The following is a 27,252-nucleotide window of genomic DNA, read 5'->3' as shown; positions in this document are numbered from 1 at the left end:
TACTTTAGTCATTTGGGATATTTTATGGTTCTCTACTAATTTTAAGATTGTTTGTCTATTTCTGTGAAAAATGTCATTGGAATTTCAGTAGAGATTATGTTGTATCTGTAAATCCGCTTGGATAAATATGGATTTTTAAAATATTAATTCCTTTAATTCATGGATGCAGCATATCTTTTCAGTTTTATTTTTCATCATCAGTTTCTTTCATCAGTATTTTATAGTGTATATATATCTTTTACCTCTTTGTACTGTATTCCTTGATTGTTTGTTATTGTGAATGAAATCATTTTCTTGATTTCATTTTCAGACAGTTAGTGTATAGAAACACTATTGATTTTGGTATGTTGATTTTATATCCTAGAACTTCACTGAGTTTATTATTTCTTACAGTTTTTTGGTTAGATTTCTTAGGGTTTTCTATTGTGTAAGATCATATCATCTGCAAACAAAGACAACTTCTTCCTTTTTCAGTTTGGATACTTTCCCCCCACTTGTCTAATTTCTGTGTCTAGAACTCCAGTACTAGGTTGAATAGACAAGAGTCAGTATCCTTGTCTTGTTCCTTGTCTTAAAGGAAAAGCTCTCAACATATATGCATTCTCTGTTTTTGAAAAAAAAAAAACATTCTCTGTTTTTCTTTGAATAATGAAAGGATGTTTACTTTCATTGTTTTTTGTGCATATATTGAGATGATTGTATGTTTTTTGTCTTTCATTCTGTTGATGTGGTATGTCACATTTTTAAAATTTGTGTGTATTGTACTGTCATTGCACCTCTGAGATAAATCCCACTTCACCATGAATGATTCTTTCATGGGCTGTTGAATTTCATTTGCTAGTGTTTTATTGGCAACTTTTGCCTCTATGTTCATCAGGGTTATTGGCCTCCAGTTTTCTTTTCTTATAGTTTCCTCTGTGGCTTTGATAATCAGGGTAGTGCTGGTCTCATAAAATGAGTTTGAAAGTGTACCCTCCTGTTCATTTTTTGGGAAGAATTTGAGAAGGACCGGTGTTACTTATTTAAGTATTTCGCAGCATTCACCATTGAAGCCATCTGTTTTTTTTTTAAGCTTTTCTTTGTGGGGAGGATTTTGATAAAAGACTTAATTTCCTAACTTGTTATTGGTCTATTCAGATTTTCTGTTTCTTCATGGTGTAGTTATATATGTCTAGGAATTTATCCATTCCTTATAGGATATCCAAGTTGTTGGCATATAATTGCTATTTCTAACAGTCCTTTATATTTCTGCGGTATCAGTTGTAATATTACCTCTTTTGTGTCAGATTTTATTTCTATGAGTTTTGTCTATTTTTTAAATTTTTACTCAGGCTGCAGGTTTGCCAACTTTATCTTTTCAAAGAACCAACTCTCAGTTTCATTGCTTTTTGTCTGTTGTTTTTCTAGTCTCTAATTCATTTATTTCTGATCTGAAATTTATTATTTCTTTCCTTCTACTAACTTTGGATTTAGTTTTTCTCTTTTAGTTCCTTGAAATTTAATCTTAAATATTTGAGATCTATTTGTAATAGATCTCATTTTTTCCCTATTAATTCCCTTCTTAGAACTGGTTTGCTGTATCCCATAAGTTTTGCTACTGTCTCAAGTTATTTTTAAATTTCTATTTTATTTTCTTATTTGACCTGTTTTTAATTTTCCACACATTTTGAATTTTCTGAAATTCCTCTGATATTTCTAATTTTATACCATTGTGATAAAAAGATACTTGATATTGATTCATTCATCTTAAATTTATAAGACTTCTTTTGTGGCCTAACATAAGACCTATCCTGCAAAATATCCATGTGTGCTTTAGAAGAATGAGTCTTCTACTGCTATTGCTGAAATTGCCTGTTAGGTTCATATGGTCTAAAATATAGCTCCAGTCCAATGTGTATTATGTCTGAATAGTCTCTCCATTGTTAAAAGTGGGATATTGAAGTTCTCTTTCTCATTGTATTTTATTTTATCTATCTTTCAGGTTTAATAATTGCTTTATATATTTAGGCGCTCCAGCATTGGACATAATTGTTACAGTTTCTTGAGGATTTTATCTCTTTGTCATTGTATGGTGTATAGTTACCTCTGCCCTCTTTTGATTTCTATTTGCATGGAATATCTTCTTACATCTTTTTACTTTTAATATGTGTGTGTCCTTAAAGATGAAGTGAGCTTCTTGAGGGCAGCAAAGAGTTAGGTCTTGTTTTTTAATCCATTCAGCCACTATATATCTTTTGGTGGGAGAATTTAATCCGTTTATATTTAAGATAGTTATTGATAGGTAAAGACTTACTACTGCCATTTTGTTAATTTTTTGTCTTTGTTTTTTTAAATATTTATTTTTTAGTTGTAGGTAGGCAAACAATATCTTTATTTCATTTTTATGTGGTGCTGAAGATTGAACCAAGTGACTCATGCATTCTAGGAGAGTGCTCTACCACTAAGCCACAACCCCAGCCCTGTCTTCTGTTTTTTTTTTTTTTTTAAGATCTTTAGTTCTTTGCTATCTTCCTTTATGATTATATTATTTTCTATAGTGATATGCTTTGAACTTTTTATGTTTATGTATCTGCTATAGATTTTTGCTTTTTGGTTACTATTAAGCTTATATAAAACATAGTTATAAAAGGCTGTTTCAAGCTGATATCAATTTAACTTTGATCACATAAAATAACTATGCTTTTACTTATACTCAACTCCAATATTGATCTTTGTCTATTATATATCCCTTAACAAGTTATTTCACTATGATTTACAATATATACCTTAATCTTGTCATATTCTACCTGCAAGTTATTATTGTTTCTAATACTTCTGCCTTTTAATTTTCATACTAAAATCATGATTTGCATAACATAATTACAGTATTATTTAACTAAAATAATTAATTAATTTCAGGAGTACTGGGGATTGAACTCAGGGGCTCTCTGCCCAGCCCTGTTTTGTATTTTATTTAGAGACAGGGTCTAACTGAGTTGCTTAGCACCTCACTGTTGCGGAGGCTGGCTTTGAACTTATGATCTCTTGCCTTAGCCTCCTGAGCTGCTGAGATTACAGGCATGTGCACTGCACTTGGCTTCGAGTATTTTATTTTTACTGTCTATTAGTTTTACCAGTGAGTTTTATACTTTCATGTTTTTATGTCGTACCTCATTGAGAGCAGATAACTGCTTTTTGCTCTCAACCTCATCTGACAGATGCTGCCTTTTACTTGGTGTATTTTAGACAATCTACATTTAGTATGGTTATCAATGTGATTGAGTTTAATCATGCTATTTTGATTTTTGTCCTCTATTTGTCATGTCCATCTTTTTTCCCTTTTTATTATGTGAATATGTTATATAATTTCATTTTTCTTTATTATTAACTTCTTTAACATAATTGTTGAAGTGCTTAAATTTAGGTCTACTAGTTTGTTATTCATTTCCTCTTTGTTTACTTTCATTTCATTCCTGTTTCCCCTTTCCTGTTTTCTTTTGTATTATTTGACTTTTTTTTTTTTTTGCAGTATTCCACTTTAAGCTTATTTAGTGTGATTTTGACATTACCTTTGTAATTTTGAAAAGTAATTTTTTCTTTGGATTTTAAGATACGTCCTTGACTTTTTACATTTTATTTAGCATCAATATTTTGCCTTGTGGGTTGGAATGTAGAAGCCTTACCACAGTTTACCCTCTCCAAGCTATATTGTAGCTGCTTACTTACTGTGTCTACATACATTGGAAACACCATAAGGACATGTTGTTATTTTTTGTTTCACCCCATCAAATGGACAAGAAGGAAGAAGAAAATAGTCAATATTTACTCAAGTATTTACCTCATCTATTGTTCTTCCTTCACTCTAAGTTTTCTTTCTTTGCCATTTCCCCTTGTTCTGAAGAGCTTCTTTTAGCATTTCTTTTAGAACAGTTCCATTAAATATATGGGTTATCTTCTTTGCATCTGAAAATGTGTTTATACATGTCTATGTAGGATATGTTTATACATATAGAATTGTGAATTATAGTTTTTTTCAGCACTTAAAAAATGTTGAGCCACACACACCCACAAAGAAAGGAAAACGTTGAGCTACTTCCTCCTGGCTTCTGTGGTCTAAAGTCACAGTTAAATATATATATATATATATACACTTAGTTGTAGATGGACACAGAATCTTTATTTTATTTGTGTATTTTTATGTGGTGCTGGGGATTGAACCAACTGCCTCACACATGCTAGGCAAGTGCTCTACCACAGAGCTACAATCTGGCCCAAAGTCACAGTTTTCTTGAATTGTTGTTCTTCTATAAGTAATTTGTCACTTTTTTCCTAGTCACTTCCACGATATTTTTTTCATCTTTAGTTTTCAGTAGTTTATGTTTTTGGTGTGAATTTCTTTGAAAATATTATTTATAATTTGCTTATCTTTTTGAATCAATAGGACTATTCATTAATTTTACTTTTTGTTTTATTTTTGTATGATTTACAATATATACCTTAATCTTGTCATATTCTACCTGATGTTATAACATGTTATATATATAGTGTTAGAACCTGGCAACAGTATATCTGTATTTTATTCCCTTTCCTTTGAGCTGATATCATATTTCTATGTTATAAACATCACAAGAAATTGTTATGTTTGTTTTGAAAATTTTAAGTAGACAAAAATTGAGAGATGAATTATTTTATAATTATTTACATATTAAGTTTTCCCTATATTCTTCATTTGTCTGTATAAGTACATTTCATCTGGTATTAGGTATCATTTTCATTTAGTCTAATATCTCTTATAGGGTATGTCTTTGCTTGCTTTTTTCATTTTTGTCTTAATAGACTTTTCTTTTTCTCTTATTTTTGAAAAAATATTTTTCTGGGCATAGAATTCTACTTTGATGGTCTTTTGTTTTTTAATTTCAATTTCTGTGGTACTTGGAATTGACCACAGGGTTCCAAGCATGCGAGGTAGGTGCTGTATTACCAAGCCTCGTACCCAGACCTATTTTTGGTTTTGGAACAGAAATTTTAGGTTGACAGTTTTTTCCTTGTCTTAGTAGTTTTAAAATTACTTTCATGGCCCTTCTTACCTTTTTCTTCTGCTTGCTCATCTTCTACTTCAGGATTTTCTTTGATGGGGGTTTCTTTATATTTTTCCCCCTTTATTTGTATTTCATTTACCTTTTTGGTTTTGTGAAATTAAGGCTTCACTAAATTTTGGAAATGATTTCTTCAAACATTATTTCTATCTACCCTACCATGACCACATATTTTAAGTTCTTTCCCCCTATAATATCTAATATTGTATTAATACTCTTAAATGTATTTTCATTTTAGGTACTGTATTTTTCATTTTTAGGCATCTCATTTTTTTTTCTTGTGCAGGTCCTGGGTATTAAATCATGACCTTGTGCATTTAGGCAAGCACTCTTCCACTGTGCTAAACTTTGGGTCCTGTTTTATTATTATTTTTTTAATCTTCCAGTTCTCTGCAATGTTATTGGACATACTTGAGCATATTTTCAATAGTTTTTTAAAACATTCTGTTCTGCTGTTTCTGTCTTCTATATTATTTCTGGGTCTCTTTCTATAGTTTGTTTTTTCTTCTTGTGAAAGGTAATATTTGCCTTGCCTTCTTACAATTGTTCATTTCTTAATGCATTTCGGAAATTGTATATTTGTACTTTCCCAGTTTTTGGATTTTGTCATATTCCTTTAAGTAGTGTTGGAGTTTGTACTAACAAGCAGTTAAGTTACCTTATACCACTATTAGCATTTTGGAAGTTTGCTTCTGAGGTTGTTGTGAGTGGATTTTTTGTAATGTATTGCTCGTTTATTCCAGTATTATGACCTTTTCTCAGGGCTCTACCAAACAGCTCTTGTAGAATGAGTTGTTATTATTATCTTCTCTCTTGTTACTTGGAGCACAAATTCTTCTGAGTCCTCTTTGAGATCCAAGAGTTGTTGAGCTTGTTAGTTTTTTAGTGGTCTTTTTCATAGGCTCAAGTAGTTTTCTCCTATGGAAGTACCAATGGCTACTCAACTAGACTCCTTTTCTTGGTGCTCAATTGCCTCAACTCTAGTATTGTGTCCTACGAATTCTAGCTCCTTTGGTTTCTTTGAACTCTCATCTTTATTTTCTCAATTCAGCAAGGTCTTCAGACACTCTTTGCAGTCTGAGATTGCACTTCTTATTCAGACTCACTTATTATGCAGTGGTCAGGACATTTCCTTCGGTCAGTATGCTCTGACAATCACAGAGATTACCCAGTTTCTCTTTTATTTAAGATCAGTGTCCTGTGGTGCTTGGTATTCAGTATCTTGAAACCATTTTTAATATATTCTTTTCTGGTTTTTAAGTTGTTCATGGCAGGAAGTTAAATGCTTTATAAATTACTCTATCACAGCCTAATGAAGAACATTCAGTGCATTTGAGTAATTTTTGTTTTTGACTTTTACATCATTATCCTGTGTTAGTATCTTTAGCTAATTTATTATTTATTAAATAAGTACATGTATTAATTTAGTCATGAATTTATAGCTCATTTATTGAGCTACTTTTGAACTGTGATACGGTTTTTATAAATTGGGAATATGATAGAGGACATTACCAAATTAAATATAAAATTCATGCATAGTAACCTGCCATAACATTACATAATGTATACATGTCTCAAAATATCATGTGATACATGTATCAAAATGTCATGTGGTATTCTTTAATATGAACAATTTTTATGTCTGAGTTAAAAAAGCAAGTTACATGTAAATAAAAATTTTTTGAGTTCACCTGTATTTTGTTATCTTCAATATTTGTTGAGACCAACTGATTTTTTTTATAGTATATGAACATTTTCAAGTACAAAATAACATAAGAAGAGTGAGAATCAGGGGCTCTGGTTGTGGCTCAGTCATAGCACGTGTGAAGCACTGGGTTTGATTCTCAGCGCCACATAAAAAAATAAAATAAGGGCATTATGTTCATTTATAACTAAAAACATTTAAAAAATTTCAAAAAGAATAAGAATCATAGTTAATATTACATTTAAGTTTGTTTCCTATTTGAACCAAATTATTTCCTTTATTTTTTTGTCTAAAACCACTCCAGACCACTGTGGTAATATTTAAGCATACATTTGCATTAGACCTGTGTCATGACGCTGATACTTTTTTAAAAAATTGTTTTTTAATGTTTGTCAAGTAGTTAAGTGAAATATTGCATTTAAGGTGAATTGTCCTGATTACTAATAAGGTGAATGTATATGATGACTTAAACTGAGATAATTGTTGATTTATATATAGCTGTAAGAAGTAGTAACAGAGTGATCCTGTATACACTTTACAATTTTATTCATTAATAAGATCTTGAGAGGGCTGGGGATGTGGCTCAAGCGGTAGTGCGCTCACCTGGCATGCATGCAGCCCGGGTTCCATCCTCAGCACTACATACAAACAAAGATGTTGTGTCCGCCGAAAACTAAAAAATAAATATTAAAAAATTCTCCCTCTGTCTATCTCTCTTTCTCTCTCTTAAAAAAAAGATCTTACAGAAATTCAGTGTAATGTTCCAGCTCTGTTTATTGACACCGATACAATCCTCTATTCCTATTCAGATTTTCCTAGTTTTGTACTTGAGTGTGTGTATGTGCACATTTAGTTTTGTGCAGTTTTTTGTATGTTTCAAGTGTCTGCCACCACAGTCATCATTATAGACAGTTCCCCATCACAGTCAGTCCAGAATAGTCCATCTCTCCAAGATCATTCACATTTTCCTTTTAAACTCACCCACCTCCCTTGTACCTCTGCTCCCTCTTCCCATTAACTAGTGACAACTGTAGCTCATTTCCACAATTGTGTCATTTTAAGAATGTGATGTATTTATACATAAGATAATTTTGATATATTTGTGCTTTTTATTTTATTATTGTTTTTTGTTTCTCAGGTTTCCTGCGAATTATGTTATTTTTAGGATTTCATCTTGATTTGCTTATAGTGTTTTTGAGCATCTCTTTGTCTAATTTTTTAAAAAAATATATTTTAGTTGTTGATGGACCTTTTGTTTATTCATTCATTTATATGTGGTGCAGTGAATTGAACCCAGTGCCTCACAGATGTGAGGCAAGCACTCTACCACTGAGCCCCAACCCCAGCCCTTGTCTCATTTTCTTGGTGCTCTAGACTCATCACAGTCTATTGGCATCATCATTTTAGTACCTCAAGTAAAGTCTGGAAACCTTGCTTCCATTTACATTAGTTTATCTTCCCACTTTTACATATTGTCTTGAGTGTCATATGGTATTATTTTTGTCTCCATCAAATAAGATTTATAAACTTCATGAGAAGAAGGAAGGCTTCAACGTTATTTTATCATTCCTTTTCTGTTTGAAAAATTTCCCTTAGCTGTTTTTTAAGAAAATTTTTTTTAGGTGTAGATGGATACAATATCTTTATTTTATTTTATTTATTTTTATGTCGTGCTGAAGATTGAACCCAGTGCTTCACACATGCAAGGCGAGTGTACTACCACTGAGCTACAACCCTAGTTCCACCTTAGCTCGCATTTTTTTTTTTAATCTTTATTTAAGAGTCTATCCCTCTTAATTCCTGAAGCACAATTTCACGAGAGGTAGATTCATGCTTGATGGTTAGTTTTTCCCCCAATACTTGAAAAATGTGCTGCTTCTTTTAGGCCTTAATGTTTTCAGATGAGAAATCCACTATTATTAAATTGACGTTCTCTATAGGTAATGTGTCTTTTCTCTCAGTATGCTTGCAAGATTTTTTTCCTCCTATGTCTTTAAAGTTTAGAAATTTAATTAAGATGTATCTTAGCATGGATTTCTTTAGATCTATCCTGTTTAGAATTTTCTTGTTTTCTTAAATCTGTAGGTTTATGTCTTATACAAAATTTATAAGTTTATAGCAATCATTTCTTTAATACTCTTTTAGCCCCATTTCTTCTTCTCTTCTTCTTCCTCTTCCTCTGATGATATGAATGTTTGATCATTTGTTATTGTCTCAAAGGTCTCCAAGACTTGTTTTTGTTGTTGATTTTCTCTGTTTTTTATTTTATTTTATTGATCTGTGAGGGTTTTTTGATCTGTTCAAGTTTACAGGGTTTCCCCACCCTCCCCTTTGAGCCTATCCAGTTAGTTTTTATTTGTTATTCTAGTTTTCCTTTAACTTTTTTTGGCTGAGATTTTGTTGTTGTTGTTGTTGTTGTTGATGTTTCAAGAGTATTTGTGATTGCTTGTTGGGATATTTTTATTATGATTACTTTAAAATCCTTGTCAGATGATTTCAACATCTGATTCAGCCATCTCAGTGCTAGTGTTCCTTATATTTTCTCATTCAAATTGTGATTTTCCTGTCTTTAATGCGATGTGCAATTTTTGATTGTACCTTAACATTTTGGCTTTTATATTGGCAGTCTTTGGGCCTAATTTAAGTCATTTAACAGGTAGGTATTTAGGTCTTGTGATAGGCCCTCCCTTTCCAGTGTTGGGCATGGTGGGGATGGGGAACTGTTTCTCCCTCTGTTTAATGTAAGTAGTGTTTGTTAGGTCTCTGGGGCTGATAGGATCATCTGGTGTTGTCCATGGGATTCTTGTTACATCTAGGGAGATATAATCCTACCAGAGTTACCTTCTGCTTCATGATTGAGGTGGGAGAATGTTGAACTTGGACATCTTCTTCCTTTGGGGGAGGTCACTTCCTCCAGACCTGGAGTCACTGGCCAGTGTGCTTTCCTCTTTATACCTTTTAGAATTCTCCTTTGATTGTCACTCAATGCTATTTATATGGTCTGTGTGGAGGAGCAATGCCCCATATGTTGACTTTTAAACTTTTGATTTATTAATTAATTTTTCTTATTCTAGATTTTCTCAAATAAAAAGGAATAGCAATGATACACTCCTGAAAGAATTTTTATTAAATGAGACAGTGGTGCACTTTCTGAGAGATAGGACATGATGTCTTAGATAATGAAGCTGCTGATGATTACAAAGTTGGTTATTACATTATTGTTTTTTAAGAGCAAATTGAGAACCCAAATAGTTATTTAAATAAGTTACACATTACCAATATAATGAAATTTAGCTGCTAAAAATGTAAGAACGGGTGTGGACAGATTCCTCAAATGTTTTAAGTAAAGAATAACAACCAAACAGTATTTTGGGAGGCACAAATATATATATATATCCATATCCTGTATGTGTTTTATACTAAAATGTGTATATACTAAAATGTTTAGAACTATCACTTGTGAACATACAGAATATATAAGATGGTGAAAAATAACTCTACAAAGTGGGCTGGGGCAAACGTTATTTTTTCACTTTTACATTTACAATTTTTTATTCAATATTTTTGTTACAAAGCCAGTTTATCTTTCTTTTTAAAAAGAGATCAATCAAGATGGGCTGGGGGTTATGGCTCAGAAGTAGAGCACATGCAAGGCTCTGGGTTTGATCCTCAGCACCACATAAAAATAAATAAATAACACAAAGGTATTGTGTCCAACTACAACTAAAAAATAAATATTAAAAAAAAGAACAAGCAAGAATATGAAAAACTTTTATTTTAGGCATACGTGAACATTTAACAAGTGGCTAAAGAATATTAATCAAATTCTGTAAAGCACAATTGGCTTTAATGATTCCTTTTGATACTTCATATTTTTTATAGCCAGTGAAGAATCACTTTCTTCACTACCTTAGAATATTGTAAATGTGAAGAGTTTTTAACCATCATTTTCATTTTTTATTAATTTGGGTATTTTCAGTGAACTCTCTATGATGTCAAAGTTTAGGTGACAAGATAGAGGTATGATAGAGTTATGGTCTGGGTGTACATTTAAAAACAAATGACAGCCCAGTGTGATGGCACATGCCTGTAATCCTAGCAGTTGAGCCTGAGACAGAAGGATTGCGAGTTCAAAACCAGGCTCAACAACTTAGCAAGGCCCTAAGCAACTCAGTGAGACTCTGTCTCTAAATAAAATACAAAAAAGGCCTGGGGTTGTTGCTCAGTGGTTAAGCACCTGAGTTCAATCCCTGGTACCAAAACCCCAAAACAGACAAACAAAAAACCAAATGACAGATTTCTTTATAGTTGCTCTTTATCATCTAAATTTTCTAAGGCCAACAAACTACATGCTTTTTATCTGCATGTTCTTATAAGTATGCCTTGCATATGGTTATCTCTATAAATGAACCAGCAATAGGGAGTACGTGCCTCTGCTAAATACAGCAAGTAGAGTGGAATTTAATGTAGAGAATTTACTACACAGATGCTAGAAGGGCTAAGGATACCCAAGGTAGTGGGATCACCTGGAAATCTAGAAGCTGAAATACAGCAAGGCTGGAGCCTGTGATCACATCAGCTCCTGAGCTACTGCAAGTGCCACTTTTGTCCCTAAGCTGGAAATACCCCTACTCAGTGTTATGAAGCCAACACTGCCATTACTTCTGTTTGCCATCTGTCCTTTATTGCTTCTAGAGACATAAGAAGATGTTTCTTCCTTTGTCTTCTAATCTCTTATTTGTAGTTAAATTGGTGGATCCTAACAATAACACAGTTGTCAAGAGCCTTGGAAATTTAGTTTTAGGACCAGCATTTGTTGAAAATTTGCTGAGTTAATTTTAGTTAAGGACAGTGATCATATAATTTTTATTTTTGTACTATTAGTGGCTAATTAAAAGTTAGTCACATAGTAGGCTCTCATAAAATACTTGCTAAATAGTTTATTTAGGCTTATATTTGAATCCGAAAATGTGTAGAAGAATAAAGATGCAATTTATTAGACTTTTTCTTTTGTGAAATAATGATAATTTTTTCAAATGTGACAAATTTCCCTTTTCTCTTGCACACAGAAATTCGGATTTTCAGTATTTCAGAGTATAAATTTCTCTAACGAAGGACAAGTGTTACTCAGCTTTAGTGTTACTTTGTATCTAATGTAGCACTTAGCACATTTTTAATACATTTCATGACTATTAAGTAATACTAAATAACTATTAAGTATACAGTATCTACTCATAAAAATGTGTCATTAAAACTAACTTGTTGATCGTTTTGGTGATATATGAATTGTATTTTTAAACACCTATGGTTTATTTTCTTTCCATTATAGCGTCAAACACTTGGCTTGTTCCAGAAACAAAAGGTGCTATTGTGCAAGGTGGATATGGGCATACAAGTGTGTATGATGAGATAACTAAGTCCATTTATGTTCATGGAGGCTATAAAGCATTGCCAGGCAACAAATATGGATTGGTAGATGACCTTTATAAGTATGAAGTTAACCCTAAGACTTGGTGAGTAGATGGGGCAGAAGCATGGTAAGGAGAAGATTTGGTGTTTGTTGTATTTCATATTTGTGTTGTGGTGGCATTTACCAAATATTTTCACAGAAAACTTCTTGGATTTTTTTCCATATTTAACCAACTAACAACATGTTATTATGTAGCAATAACATAAAATACATAAATAACTTTTCTGTGTAGCCATCATTTATATAAATGATTCACTTTAAGATGATTTCTAATCCCACAGAAATACCATTTTGCCTGCATTACTTATACTGATAAGTGCTTATATCATGTTAATTTTAGATGAGGAATTTTATTTAACACTGTAACTGAGCTCTGATAGAATTTATCCTAGGATTTGTTCTTCTTTGAACTCATATTTTATTGATATTCGCAAATATAAAAAATATTTCTTTGGTTTCATCATCTAATGTCCTCTGAAGTAAAAAGCGTATGATATTTGGTTCAATTTTCCTTTTTTGTTGTTATCAACAATGCTGCAATATATGTCTTCTGTTCTTCCTGTGACCGTGTGCAATAGTTTCTTTAGGGTATACACTGAAAAGTGAAATTGCTGTGTCTGAGGGTATTAACACCCTCAACTTGACTGCATGTTGCTGAATTGCTTTTCGGGTGATTGTGGTAATGTATACTTCCAACAGCAGGGTATGAGTGTCTTTGTGTCTTCATGTTGTCACCAATACAACTATCAGGATTTTTACTTTTGTCAATGTGGTAGGTATGAGTAATATCTTACTGATATTGTAATGTGCATTTCTCTAATTACTGCTATGAATAGTGTTATTTTATGTAGTCATTTGATTCTTGTTTAATAAATTACCTATTTATATATATAGCATTCTCTTTATGTTTGAAATATTGTTAATTTATTTTTCATTTATTGATTTTATGAGTATATAAACTTTAATATAGAATTTATTATAGAATTATTGTATTTATTTCCCTTTGTAAAATCTGGGAAATGAATATTTTAAGACAGTATACATTCTTTTGAACTTCTAGCTTTTCATTACTTTATATGTTTAAAGGAAGAACAGTTTTCCACTAAGCTGTGATTTCTTCTGCTACCTCTACTTTCAAAAATATACCTGGATTTCTACATTCTTTGAAAAAAATAGATAGGATTATTAGACTTTTTCTTTTGGGAAATAAATAAGAGTTTCTCAGACATGACAGAAGATTCAAGCTACAGATTGAAGAATTCTGTGAGCACCAAGGGAATAAGTACAAAGAAACTTAGGAGATATCATGGTAAAGCTGCTGAAAACAGGAAGAAAAAAATTTAAAAGCAGCTAGAGGGGAAAAGGCATGTTCCCTCTCTTAGGGGCAATACTAACAACTGATTTCTTAACTGAAAGCATGAAATCAAGAAGGCATGATATTTTTAGATGGTTGAAAGAAAATAATCACCAGCCTATAATTATACCCAGTGAAATATACTTTTAAAAAATAAGTGAGATAAAAACATTTTTAGAAAACAAGAACCTAGAGAATTTGAGTATAGCTGATCGGGAGTAAAGGAAATAATAAATAAAATAAATGCTATTGAAGTAGAAGAAAAATAGTCCTAGATACTTGATAGAATATAGAGAAATAAAAAAGCATAAATTTAAATAATTATTTTATAAAAGTCTGATAATAATAGAAGCTCAAATACACATATAATTCAAATGCATGAAAATGATGGCATGAATTTCAGGAAGAGAGATGAGTGGGTGTGAAAACCTCAAATCCTCATATAACATGGGAATTGATAAACTAATATTACATATTAATAGGTAAGGGTTTGAGATTTTATTATTAAGTAACAACCAGCATAAAAGTGCATCTTTGTATATCTAGCAAGGGAATAGATGGGAAAATGAGGATGGTGACAAGTTCTCCGTGGAATTGGAAGAAGGCAAGAAAGACATGGAAAAGGAACAGTAGGTGTGTCAACTAGGATATCGTGAGATGGTGCATTTAACTACAGAACACTTGATGATTACATATAGATGTGAGGAAATCAAAGTTTACTAAAGTGAGAGAACGATATTCCAATTAAAGGCCAACAGGTTTTGAACTGAATATAAAAACAAAATCTAGTCATCTGTTTCCTAGAAAAGGTTGAAATAAAGATATTTAGAAAAGTTGAAAATAAAAGGATAGAAGGAAGATATGTCTTCTAATAACCAAATAAAAGAAAATTGGCACAGCTGTGCTAAAATGAGACAAGTACGAATTTGAGCCAAGTGTCTCCCTGGAACATATAGTAATTCTGAATTTAGGTAGACCTTATAATACAATGTTAAAATTAATAAAGTAAAAGTTGACAGAATAAAACAGAACAAATCATAGTACAGTATTTTTAATCCAGTTCCCTTGGTAATTGACACAAGATCAGTAAATTGAAAAAACAAAAATATCAAAGGTTGAGTAGCACAACTAACAGTTTGGTTTTGATATTTGAGAGCACAGAACTATATAATTGCAGCATACACATTGTTTCTAAGTACTTATGGAAGTTTTCCAAAATTTACCATATGCTGGGTTTTAACGCAAGTCTCAACAGATTAAAAAGAATTAAAAACCTACAGAGTAACATATCACAGTGAAATGAACCCAAAAGTGAGTTCTTGGTGATTATACACAAAAAAATCAGAAAAACCCTAATATAAAAATTAATAAACTCCTTAGAAATAATTGGTCAAGGAATAATTAGAAGATATTTTGTACAGAATGATAACACATTAAAACATATGTGATTTAGGGAATAAGAGGGAGAGTTATACCTTTTGAGTGTATTTATTAGAAAATGCTTTTAAAAGCCTGAAAATCAGTAGTCCAAAGCATCTTTTTATGAAGCTACATAAAAAACAGCAGAGTAAGGATAAAGAAAATAAAGATAGGAAAAGGAAAAGAATATGAGATTACATCACAAATTAATGAAGTAGAATGATGTAGACAATCCATAAAGTCACCAGTAATCACCAAATATGTTGGTTGGTAAAGAGTAATACAATAAATAATATAAAATAAACAAATTCCACACAGAACCTAAAAACAAAGATGTCATTCAAATAACATGTCAGGATTGAAAAGGGACATTGCTAAAGGTTGTATAGACATTGGAAGTTAAGAAGAGCATATGATTAGCAGATGTAAGACAGTAAATTTAAAAAATCAGATGAATCATGACAAATTTCTAGGAAAACAAAATTTTCCAGAATGACACATGAAAAGATAGAAATTGGAGTAATTTCATATCAATGAAATAGTCTGTAATTGAAATTCTTGCTTCAAAACAAGTAAACAATCATACATATAAACAAAAACAAAACAAAATGAGAAACCTTCCAGGCCTAGATCACCTCATGGGTGAAGTTTCCTTGGTAATTAAGATATTAAAGGAATAGAGAAGTAAAGTCCTATAATATTTTTAAATGATGTAGAAAAATATTTAGGTAAATTTAACATGTTTTCATGACACAAATTGTAGTGAACTAGAAGAAAACCAAATAATTCACATGGTAAAAAATTCACTCTAACACAAAAACTATTGCAAATGTTCAGTGAAATGTTGAAAGCTTTTTCTTTTGGTTGGAGAAGAAGATGAGGGTTTTTGAATAAAACACCAGTTTTATTCAGCATTGTATTAGAGTTTCTAGGCAATGCAAAAAAGCATTTAAAGTAAAATATGATATCATACATAAGGTATATGAGCAATAGGTTGTTGCATAAAAGATCAATATAAAAAATCAACAAAATGTAATTGTGTATACCAGGAATAATTTTAAAGCAATATAACTTATGTTGCCATCAGAAAACATTAACAACTTAAGGAACAAATCTAAAGATGTATATGAAGGATCTTTACAGAAACAAAACTATAAGCCTGTATTGTGAGAAATTAAAGAAGAACTAGATAAATGGAGACTACATTTTGATAATTGTTTGAAAAATCTCAATATTATAGAGATATAAATTCTGCCCAAATGGATCTGTAGGTTTAATATAATCCTAATAAAATTTTAGCAGATAATTTTCTTTTGTAAACTAACATACTGATTCTAAAATTTATCTGAAAATGCATAGGGCCAACTACAGTTAAAACAAATTCTAAAAGATCAAACCTGGAAGACTTCTAACAAATCTCATACAATATAAGATTATTATTGTAAAAATATGAAAATAGACAAATGTACATATGGACATTTGATCATTGACAAAGTTGGCACTGTGGAGCAGTTTTTTCAATAAATTGATCTGGGCCAATTGAATGTACAATTGGAAAAGTTGAATATTGGGCTCTCCCTCACAGCATACACAGAAATCAATGTCAGACCAATTATAGATCTCAATGTAAAAGATAGTTAGTATTCTAGAAGGTTCAAAGGCAAGTATATTTATTTTAATAGGTAAAAAATTTAAAAATGATTCAAGTAGTGGTATTCATAAAGAAAAGTAATAGCATGAACAATATTTATATATCTAAAATCATCACTAAGAAGATAAAAATGCAAGTCACAGTTTGGGATCTATTTAGAAATGTATAATGTCAGCAAAGGGCTGTCATCTTGAAAATGTAGAGAAGTACTACAGATCAATGGGAAAATGTAAGAAAACTCAATAAAGAAATGGACAAGAGATTTGAACAGATATGTCACAAAAAAGCTGTCCATGTGGTCAAAATACATACTATAAAGTACTCAACCTTATTAGTTGAGTTGTTGAAATTGAAGTCTGTGTTTGATTTGACTTCTCAAATTTAACATAGTATGCTACAAATGTATGATAATTTGACAAAGAGGATCATTTTCAGTATATAATGACCAAATACATTTTTATTGCCACTTTTGGAAAAGAATCAAGTCATTTAAGTTCAGGATACAAGTCATTGCTGCCACCTCAATTCCTCAGGGGTAGTTAGGTCTGATTTCTTCACAATGAAAGACTAAAAGAATGAACATTCTTATTGCTGCAAGGGTTTAGATTCCAGGGTCATTGTAGACAGGATTTTGTAACCTTGTTAAATGAGACATCTCATAACATTTTTGCATGTATAGAATTTACAATTGACCACTTACGTCGTCCTTATTCCTCTATGCCAAGGTTTACTCTGATAACAGAGACCTCAGATTTTTTTGGCCTATTGTGTAGGTAGATCTTCTCCTCTATTGTGTTTTTTTTTTAACTCTGTGAAAAACCTCAAGTTTTAATAAATAAGGAATGTTTTAAATATTATTATTTACAACTGGCAGCTTTATTATTATATTATTATCAAATTTTTAAAATAAAAAATTTCAACTATGTTTTTAAAGATAATAAAAGGACAAGTAATGAACATAAGGATAATGCCTCTGTGGTACTATATTAGATCTGTACTTTTAAAAAGTCTTTGAATTACATATACTTAAAAATGTTTTCATAAAGAGGCTATTCATAGTTATATGAAATTAACTATTCTGGCTTTAATTTGATATAATGGGAGTTATTTTTACATTGAATTATTCAAAGCCAATCAAATTATTGAACTTTTGTGATTTTCTAAGAAATTTAGCTGTCAGAAGTTTCATGAAGTGATATAGAACAATTTTATGAATATGTTATTAGTTAAATCACATTTCACTAAATCCTGATGAATATGCTATCCATTATTTCTTATTTCTCTGCTTAGTGAGTATCTGAAGTGTTTTAAATAAAAATTTTATTGATTCTTTGTCAAACTCTGTATTGGAAGTAATCCTAATATATTCTTAGTAAGAGATTGATAATTTAAAATGTTATAGTACATATTTATATGGGAAGTAATAGAAATACACATGGTTACACCCACATGTTAAAAATAGTACAGCAGGGAGATTTATTAAAATTAGTACAAAATGTTTATACAGACAAGAAAGACTATTATATGTATAAACATCATGATAGGTTCTGATTTTTGGAATGCCTAGTTAAAATCACAAATTTATAAATTGATAATTTAAAAAACCCTATAGATTTACTTTTATCAAGTGATTTAAAATCTATAGTACTTTTTTCCTACTTTATTGTATAAATTGATAACTATTACATATGAACGAGTATATGAATATATGTATACACAGACACATAGACACACACACACACACACACGTATTTAACAGTTTTAGAACCACAAGAAAATGAACACTGCCTACCTAAGCCAATAAAAAGGACATTACGACACCCTGGAAGCCCTTATGTGTCCCTCCATGGTGACACTCCCACCATTATCCCAAAGAGAGGTAACCATTATTTTAATATTGGGTTGATTACTTCTTTTTTATTATAGACTTTAAAAATTCTCTCTCTATATATATTTGCAAACAATCAATTAATTTGCCTGTTTTTGAATTTTTCATGTATTGGTTAACATTACACTTTCTTCAGAGACTTTTAAAAGTATATTTTATGTTTTGGAGATATGTTGTAATGATGAGAAGCAGATAATAAAAATAGAGAGTAAAATGTATTTTATATGGTAATAAGTGCTATGGAGGAAAAAGAAAGTATGGAAAGAGGATAAGAAGTTTTAGGTTGTTGCATTTAAAGAATGGCCAGAGAAGACCTCATTGAGAAGACATTTGAGTGGAATCTGCATGGGGTTAGTGAGTGAGCCATATCTATGGAGGACAGGTATCCTAGGAAGAGGGACATCTAGTACAACAGCTTGTAACAGTAAGGGGCCAGTATAGCTGGTGTAGAAAAGTATCTTAAAGTAGAGTGAGGGAAGTGGTAGGAAATGACCTTAGGTAATTGGGAACCTACTATGTAGGGTCTTGGTGGTCCTTATAAGGCTTTTATTTTGACATGGTGTGTTTAGTCAGCTTTTTGTTGCTGTGATCAAAACAACTGACAAGAACAATTTAGAGGAGGAAAAATTTATTTTTGGATCTTGGTTTCAAAGGTTCAGCTCTGACTGTATTTCTTTGGGCCAAGGTGAGGGCATAGTTGAGGACAACATCCAGAAAGGAGAGGGAGAGAAAGAGAGGAAAGGGAAGGGAAGGTGACAAAATAGAATCCCTGTGGTCATGACCCCAGTGACCTACCTCTTCCATTTATGCTCCACCTGCTTATAGTTACTGCCAAGTAATACATTCAAATTACAAATCTATCAAGTATATAATCCGCCAGTTAGATTACAGCTCTCATTATATAATCATTTCACCTCTGAACACTGCTACATTGGGTATCATGTTTTTAATACTTGAGTTTTTTTGGGAAACACTTTATATCTAAACCACAGCACATGGGTAACCACCAAAGGTTCTGAGCAGAGGATTGACATTGTCTGATTTAGGTTTGGGCTAGAGCATTCTGGCTGTTGTGTTGTGATTTTGATATAAAAGCAGAAGCAGCAAGATGCTTTAGGAGGATTGTAATAATCTAAGAAAGAGATGTGGTATCTGGGATCAAGGAGGCAATGGGAGGGTGATGAGAGTTGGTTGGTGGAACCAACATGGGTTGGATACACTAAGGGGTTGTATATGGAGCAGATGAGAAAGAAAGGAGTGAGAGATGAATATAACCAAAAGAATGGAATTGTGGTTAATTCAGATTTCAGAAAAAAGGGAAAGGTTAGAAGCTCAGTTTTATTTATATATACATTTTTTCACATATTTTGTTGGTGCATTATAATTATACACAATGGTGGGATTTGTTGTTACATATTTGTACATATAAAAATATAACAATATAACTTGGCCAGTATCATTCCCCTTTTCCTTCCCTCCTCCCTTCCTCTGATTTCTTTACTCTCCTGGTCTCCTGTCAGGTTTCATGAGATTCCTTCAATTCCAGCTTTCTTTGCTTTTTCCTCTTTATCTTCTACATGTGAGAGAAACATGTAACCCTATATTTCTGAGTGTGGCTTATTTTGTTTAATTTAATGGTCTCAAGTTCCAGCCATTTACCTGCAAATGACATAATTTTATTCTTCTTTATGGTTAAATAAAACTCCACATGTGTATCTATACTACATTTTCTTTATCTATTCATCTGCTGATGGACACCTAGGCTGGTTCCATTGTTTGGCTATTGTGAATTGTGGTATAAACATGAATATGCATGTGTCACTATAGTATGATGGCTTTAATTCTTTGGGATAAATACCAAGGAGTGGTGCAGCTGGGTCACGTGGCGGTTCCATTCCTAGTTAGAAGCTCAGTTTTGGACACATTTAATTTACAATGTTTGTTATGCATCCTAGAGTATATATTAAATAGTCATCTGGATTCAGCAGTTTCAGAATCCGGACACACTAATTTTCTTGTCAGAGAGATGAGAAATAACTAGAAAAGGACACTGAGAATGAACCATTAATTATTTAGCAAGAAAACCTGGAGAGTGTTCTATTTGAGGCCAATAGCATTTCAAAAGAGAATGAAATTATCAGAAGCTATTGATAGGCAAAGTAATAAAGGTTGAGAATCTCTAATCCAAAAATCCAAAATTTGAAACTTTTGGAGCACCAATGTGATATTACAAGTGGAAAATTCCACAACTGATCCATGAGACAGTTCACTCTCAAAACTTAGGCACATTAAGAATATTGTGTAGAATTCCCAGTGGCTTGGAAAGCTGAGGCAGGAGGATCACATTCAAAGCCAGTCTCAGCAACTTAGGGAGCCCCTCTCTCGAAATAAAAAGTAACAAGGGCTGGGGATGTGGTTCATTGGTTAAGCACCCTGGGTTCAGTATGAAATAATCATTTAGGAGGAAGAGTGAATGGGTTAGGGAAATGTAGGGTTGTTGGCAGATTGTAGCCCCATATGAAAAACCCTACCATTTGAATATAGATCCTTTTACTAATTTCTGTTTTTCTGTGGTTGGGTATTGAATTGTTGTCTACTTTTTCAATCTTGAGCAGTTATAGTATAAATGTTTTTATTTAGTCTTTATTGTTTTTAACACCAGTGCCTCTAAGCTATTTACTTAGGAGTATAAACCCTTGGTCAACTAAGCATGTTGAATGAGGACAGTGAGTACTCCCAGAACATTTATAGAAAATGTTCTTTAGTGGTGTGCAATACCAATAATTATTTTGTTAGAATAATTTCTAGTTGGTTGGGTTTTGTATGCTGTTTAAAATGAAATGTTTTTTGCTTCCTAAGTTTACAGTAACAAATTACTATAAACTTTGGGCTTAAAACAACAGAAATTTATCATCTAGTTCTAGAGGCCAAAAGTGTTAAATCAAGTTATCAGCACGGCCATGCTCCTTCAAAGGCTCTACAGGAAAGCTCTTTGCTTTTTCCCACATGTGGTGGATGCCAGAAAATCCTGAACTTTCTCTGATTGTAGCTGCCACATTCCAGTCTTAGCTTCTGTCTAAACATGGTTTTCTTATGAGGACACCAGTCACTGGATTTAGGACACATTAACCTAGTAGTAGATTAATGTGACCTCATTTTTATCTAACTAATGCATGATCTCATTGTAACTTGATAATATCTGCAAAGATTCTCTTTCCAAGTGAAGCCACATACAGGTGTGAATTTTGAGGGAATACCATTTATTCTACCAGGACAGTATCTTTTTATTTCTTTTTTCTGCTTGTGACTTGATAGAAGTGTGGTTTCCCCTTAGGTTTTGATATTTTGTTCCTTGCCAGGTTTTCATATTTATTCCTGATCCAGGATCGTATCCAAGATTATGTCATATCTTTTTAGGTTCCTTTAATCTGGAACAATCTTAGTCATTTGTTTGAAGAATACACCCAATTTGGGTTTGATGTTTCCTCCTGATTTCATCCAAATTTTGCATTTTTCATAGGAATACCAAAATGTTGTGTTTTCCCATGACTTACGAAGTTAAATTTTTTTTGAAAAAAAATCTTTTTTTTATTAAGATAAAATTTGTATAATATAAAATTCTAAATTTTAAAGAGTACATTTTAAAGAGCACAAATCAGTGGTTTCTAGTATATTCATAGTGTACAACCATTGTCTAATTCCAGAATAAATCCATCACCTCCAAAAGAAACTTTGTATCTCCCTAATCTCCCTCTCTCCATGTCCTGGCAACCATTACTGTACTTTCTGTATCTCTATGTACTTGTCTGTTCTGGATATTTCATATATATGGAATTATACTAAATGTGGCCTTTTGTGTCTGGCTTCTTTCTCTTGATGTAATAATTTCATGTATGTTGTAGCATTTATCAGCTTTACTTCTGGTTTGTGGCATATGTTTTTATATGTCTTCTCTTAATTTTCATTTATATCAAAGTATTTTTTAATATTCTTGGTGTCTCCCCCCCCCCCCATAGTGGGGATAGAACCCAGGGCCTTGCACATGCTAGGGAAGCCTTATATCACTGAGATACATCCACAGTTACTCTGATATCCTTGTGATTCAAAATAATCATTGATTATTTTGAAATGTGTTATTTCATTTCTATATATTCGTGAATTTCTCAAATAATTTTCAGCTTTTGAGTTCTAATTTTATTTAATTGTAGTTAGCATACTTTGTATGATTTTAGTCCTTTCAAATTTATTGAGGTTTGTTTTGTGACCTAGCATGTGGTCTATATTAGAGAATGTTCTTTGTGTACTTGAGAAGAATATGTACTTTCATGTTGGCCATCTAGTATTCCATATTTTTTTTGTATATCTAGTTCATTTATGGTATCATTGAAGTCTTTTATCTCCTTGTTTATTTTATAGTGATTTCATTCATTTTATAAGTTAGATTTTAATGTCTGCTCCTATAGTTAATATATCTGTTCTCTCAAATCCTGTTGATATTTGCTTCATATATTTTGGGGCTCTATTTGTTAGGACAAACATTTTTATAGTTGGTATGTTTTCTTAAAGAAATTTAATTGTTATAAACATTTATTATAGTCTAGAAACATGTTTAATGTCTTTTTGTTTGATGTTATTATAGGGATTCTTGTTTGTTGTCAACATATCTTTTGTATCTTTTTACTTTTATTATCTCTTTCAACTTAAATTTTGTTCAATGTAGAATGTATAGTTGAAACCTATTTTTTTGTTTTCTCCTAGTCTTTTTTTATTTATGTATTTAATGCTATAAATTTAATGTTATATTTGACATAGTTGATTTATATCTGTCATTTATTTTTTGGTTTGAATCTCTGTACCTTCCTGTATCTTTATAAATCTTAGATTTGGTCTATGTTATTCCATAATTCTTGGATGCTGTGTTCATGGTTTCTTACCATCTTCACTGTGTGGTCAACTTTATTGTCTGAGGTTCTGTCTTTCAAGTGATCTAGTCTGTTGGTGATGCTTTCTATTATGTGTTTTATTGTTTCCTTCATTTCAAAGATTTCTGTTGTTTTTTTTTCTTTTCAGAATCTCTATCTCTTTCTTGAAGTAATCTTTTGCTACCTGTATTTGCGCTTATCTCTTTGTTGTGTGGTAAATGATTGCCTGTATTTTCTCTCTTATCTCTTTGTTGGAGTGATCAATTTCTTCATGTATTTGCTCTCTTAAGTCATTCTTTAATTCGCAGATCATTTTAATTGTGCACATTCTGAACATCTTCTCTGACATTTTATCTATTCTGCTGTCAGTGGATTCTATCACTGTAGTATCTTGGTTTGTTTGGGGCACTTCCCTCTCTTATTTTTTCATGTTGTCTGTGTGCCTTCCTCTCTTGCAGTGTGGCCCTGAGGTATTGAAGTTTCTACCCTATAATCTTGTAATGTCCCTGCAGGTTACCAATACCTTTATTTAAAGGAGAAATCAATGTTTATACCCAATTCAATTTTACCAATATGTAGCCATAAATCAATTAGCTTCTATTTAGACATTTACAGTTTTGTCACTATAAACAGAAATAATGAGTTTGATTATCTTTTACCACATAGCCAGTAGGTTTGCATAAGGGTTTACAGTTTCTAATGGTGGACAGAGAGAGAATGGGGAGAGGGGTAGGTTGTGATATTTATGAAGTAGGATGTGAGAATATAGAAGTATTAGATTATAGGATGAGTGAAAGGGAAATCAAAAGAAGTTGGCTATTAGCAAGAGAAAAGGTGAGAGGTGACCCCATGCAAGGCTTCCTATTGCCTCTGCAACAGGTTGATGTCTGTTAGCATACCTAGCAGGGATACTTCTTGTGCACATGGACCCACAGGGACCTTGGTGATGGTCTTCCAAGTCCTGGTTGTTGTCCTGAGATGGAAGCAGCCAAGTCCCTAGTTAGTGACTGCAGTAGCATCAAACCTATAGGTACCTTGATGTAAGGCTTCTAGGCCCCAGTTGATGTCCCAAGATGGAAGCTGCCCCAAATAAAGATGGCAGAGTTGGCAACAGAGGTAACCCAAGATGGCAGTGGAGGTATCCCAAGATGGAGGCAACCCCTTTTAGAGATGGGCTGAAAGGATGGTCTAGTGAGATGTCTTTGGGTGGCCTATTCCGTGATGCCACAGTGTGGCGTGCGGTGCTGCAATGGGCAGCTGCCTCCTGATGAGTTTGGTTATCATTATGTCCCCTGGTGGAGATTACCACGAGGGAAGGGCTATGGTGGTGGTTACAATGTCCCAAGATGAAGATAGTTTGGGTGAAGCTGCCTATTGGTGGATAGGGAACTGTAGCACCATGTTCCTCTCTGAGCGGGTAGTGCAGGTGTTCCAGTCTTGGCCCATTTTATTTATTTTTTACATGCCTCATGTTCTTTTGTTGCTCTATTTCTTTGTTGCTTTTTTGCATTAAGGAAATTATTTAGAAGTTTAACATTTTAATTTTTAAAAAGCTTCTTTTCTAGTATTGGTTGTAGGGTTTACCATATATATATCTTAATCCATCAGAATATACTTCAAGTTTATATTAACTTTATTCTAGTGAGAGATAGAGATACTACTTTTGTAGGAGTTTATTCTTTCTTCCATCTTCCCTGGTGGTATTGTTGTTTTAAATATAACATGAATACATATTACGAACTCAACTATATATTGTGACTTATCTTTTAAAGAAGCTAAAAATACAAAGAAAAACAAGTATATATTTAAAGTGTTTTTTTAATGTCAACTATAAACAGAAATGATGAGTTTGGTTATCTTTTACCATATAGCCAGTAGGTTTGCATAAGGGTTTACAGTTTCTAATGGTGGACAGAGAGAGAATAGGGAGAGAGGTAGATTGTGATGTGAGAATATAGAAGTATTAGATTATAGGACGAGTGAAAGGGAAATCATTGTTATTGAATAATTTTGTGTAGTAATTTTTTTTCTTTTTTTTCTGTGTGTATGTGTGTGCTGTGGATTGAACCTAGAACCTCGTGTATTCAAAGTATACTATCTTGAGGTATCCTCAGGTCTTGGTATTATTTCTTTACTTCAGAGGAGCTTTTATTCAGTTTATCTCTTTGTGAAATATATTTCTATATCTTTTAGCCCCAAACAATCCAATTACGTATGTATTTTCTTATATAAATTGCTTTTCAAATTTATTAGAAAAAGACTGTTGGAGAAATATGCATTTGTAATTTGGTTTATAGTTGCCTTAGCTAGCATTCTAGGTTTGAATAATTATAAGACTGAATAAACTTCATTTTGTATCTTGTAAGGTTGATCTACCAACAAATTTGTTAGTTTTTGTCAATATGGCAGTGTCTTTATTTTTTAGTCACATTTGAAAGACACTTTTGTGTATGTGAGATTCTTGGTTGACATTTTTTTTTTAATTCAGTACTTTGAATTTGTCATTTCATTGTTTTCAGGCCTTTATTGTTTCTGATTAGAAGTCAGCTGTTGCCAGGCATAGTGGAGCATGCCTGTAATCCCAGTGGTTTAGGAGGCTGATGCAGGATCGCGAGTTCAAACGCAGCCTCAGCAAAAGAGAGGAGCTAAGCACCTCAGTGAGACCTTGTCTCTAAATAATACAAAATAGGGCTGGGGATATGGTTCAGTGGTTGAGTGCCCCTGAGTTCAATCCCCAGTAACACCCACTGCCAGAAAAAAAAAAAAAAAAAAAAAAGTCAGCTGTTCATCTCATTAGGGTTCCCTTGTGTGCGTAGTCAGTTTTCTATGCTGATTTCAGGAGTTTTCTCTTACAGTATTTTACCATTATGTATTTGAGTATGGATTTTTATGTCTTTTTTTTCTACTTGGAGTTTGCTTAGTTTCTTGAATGTGTGGATTAATGTTTTTCATGAAATTTTGAAGTTGTCAGCCATTATTATTTTTTAAAATTTTTTTGTTAACATGTATTGATTGTATATTAACGAAGTTTCATGTGATATTCCAGAATATGCATACAGCATAGTGCATACAGCATAGATCAAATACAGCCTTTTCCCATGTCCAAACTTCTAGTAATCATTGTTTTCTACTCAGCTCAACTTTTTTTTTTAACCTTTACACGAGAGATACTGACACTTCTCTTTATGTGTCTGACTTATTTCACTTAACATATTATTCTCTACTTCCATTCATTTTGCTGTAAATGCCAGGATTTTATTCTTCTTTATGGATGAATAATACTTAATTGTGTGTATATGCCAAGTTTCCTTTATCTGTTCATTCATTGATGGCTATGAGGGTGATTCAATATCTTAGCTATTGTAACTGGAGTTGCAATAAATATGGGCTTGCAGATATTGCTTAGTTATGTTGATTTCATGTCCTTTCTGTATATATGGAGATGTGAAATAGTTGGATCATATAGTAGATCTAGTTTTAGTTTTTTGGAGCCTCCATACTATTCTCCATAATGGTCATACTTACTTACATTCCCACTAACAGTGGTTGAGAATTTCTTTTTCTGTACATCCTTGCCAGCATTTGTTATGCTTTGTTTTGAAAACAACAACAATAACAACAACAAAACTTTTCAACTTTCTTCTCCCTCTCCTCTGTATTGGTATTCCCATCAGAACAGTGTACTTAATGGTGTTCTACATTTTTTAGAGGTTCTGTTCATTTTCCTCTCTGTTCTTAATATTGTACAATCTATTGATCTATCTTCAA

The 27,252-nt window shown here is 32.2% G+C and overlaps 1 protein-coding gene across 1 annotated transcript in view; it reads left to right on the top strand.

The window, feature by feature from the left end:
- Nucleotides 1-27,252, top strand: part of Atrnl1 (attractin like 1) — a 716,444-nt gene that overhangs the window by 97,667 nt on the left and 591,525 nt on the right. The window contains exon 9 of the mRNA XM_027930106.2: nucleotides 12,110-12,293. Within this exon, the coding sequence (XP_027785907.2) occupies nucleotides 12,110-12,293 (184 nt within the window). The remainder of the gene's footprint in view (nucleotides 1-12,109; nucleotides 12,294-27,252) is intronic.

Source organism: Marmota flaviventris, chromosome 4, assembly GCF_047511675.1.
Source record: "Marmota flaviventris isolate mMarFla1 chromosome 4, mMarFla1.hap1, whole genome shotgun sequence".
Lineage (NCBI taxonomy): Eukaryota > Metazoa > Chordata > Mammalia > Rodentia > Sciuridae > Marmota > Marmota flaviventris.
The sequence above is the reverse complement of the archived record's forward strand: the minus strand, read 5'-3'. Positions and strand labels throughout refer to the sequence as shown.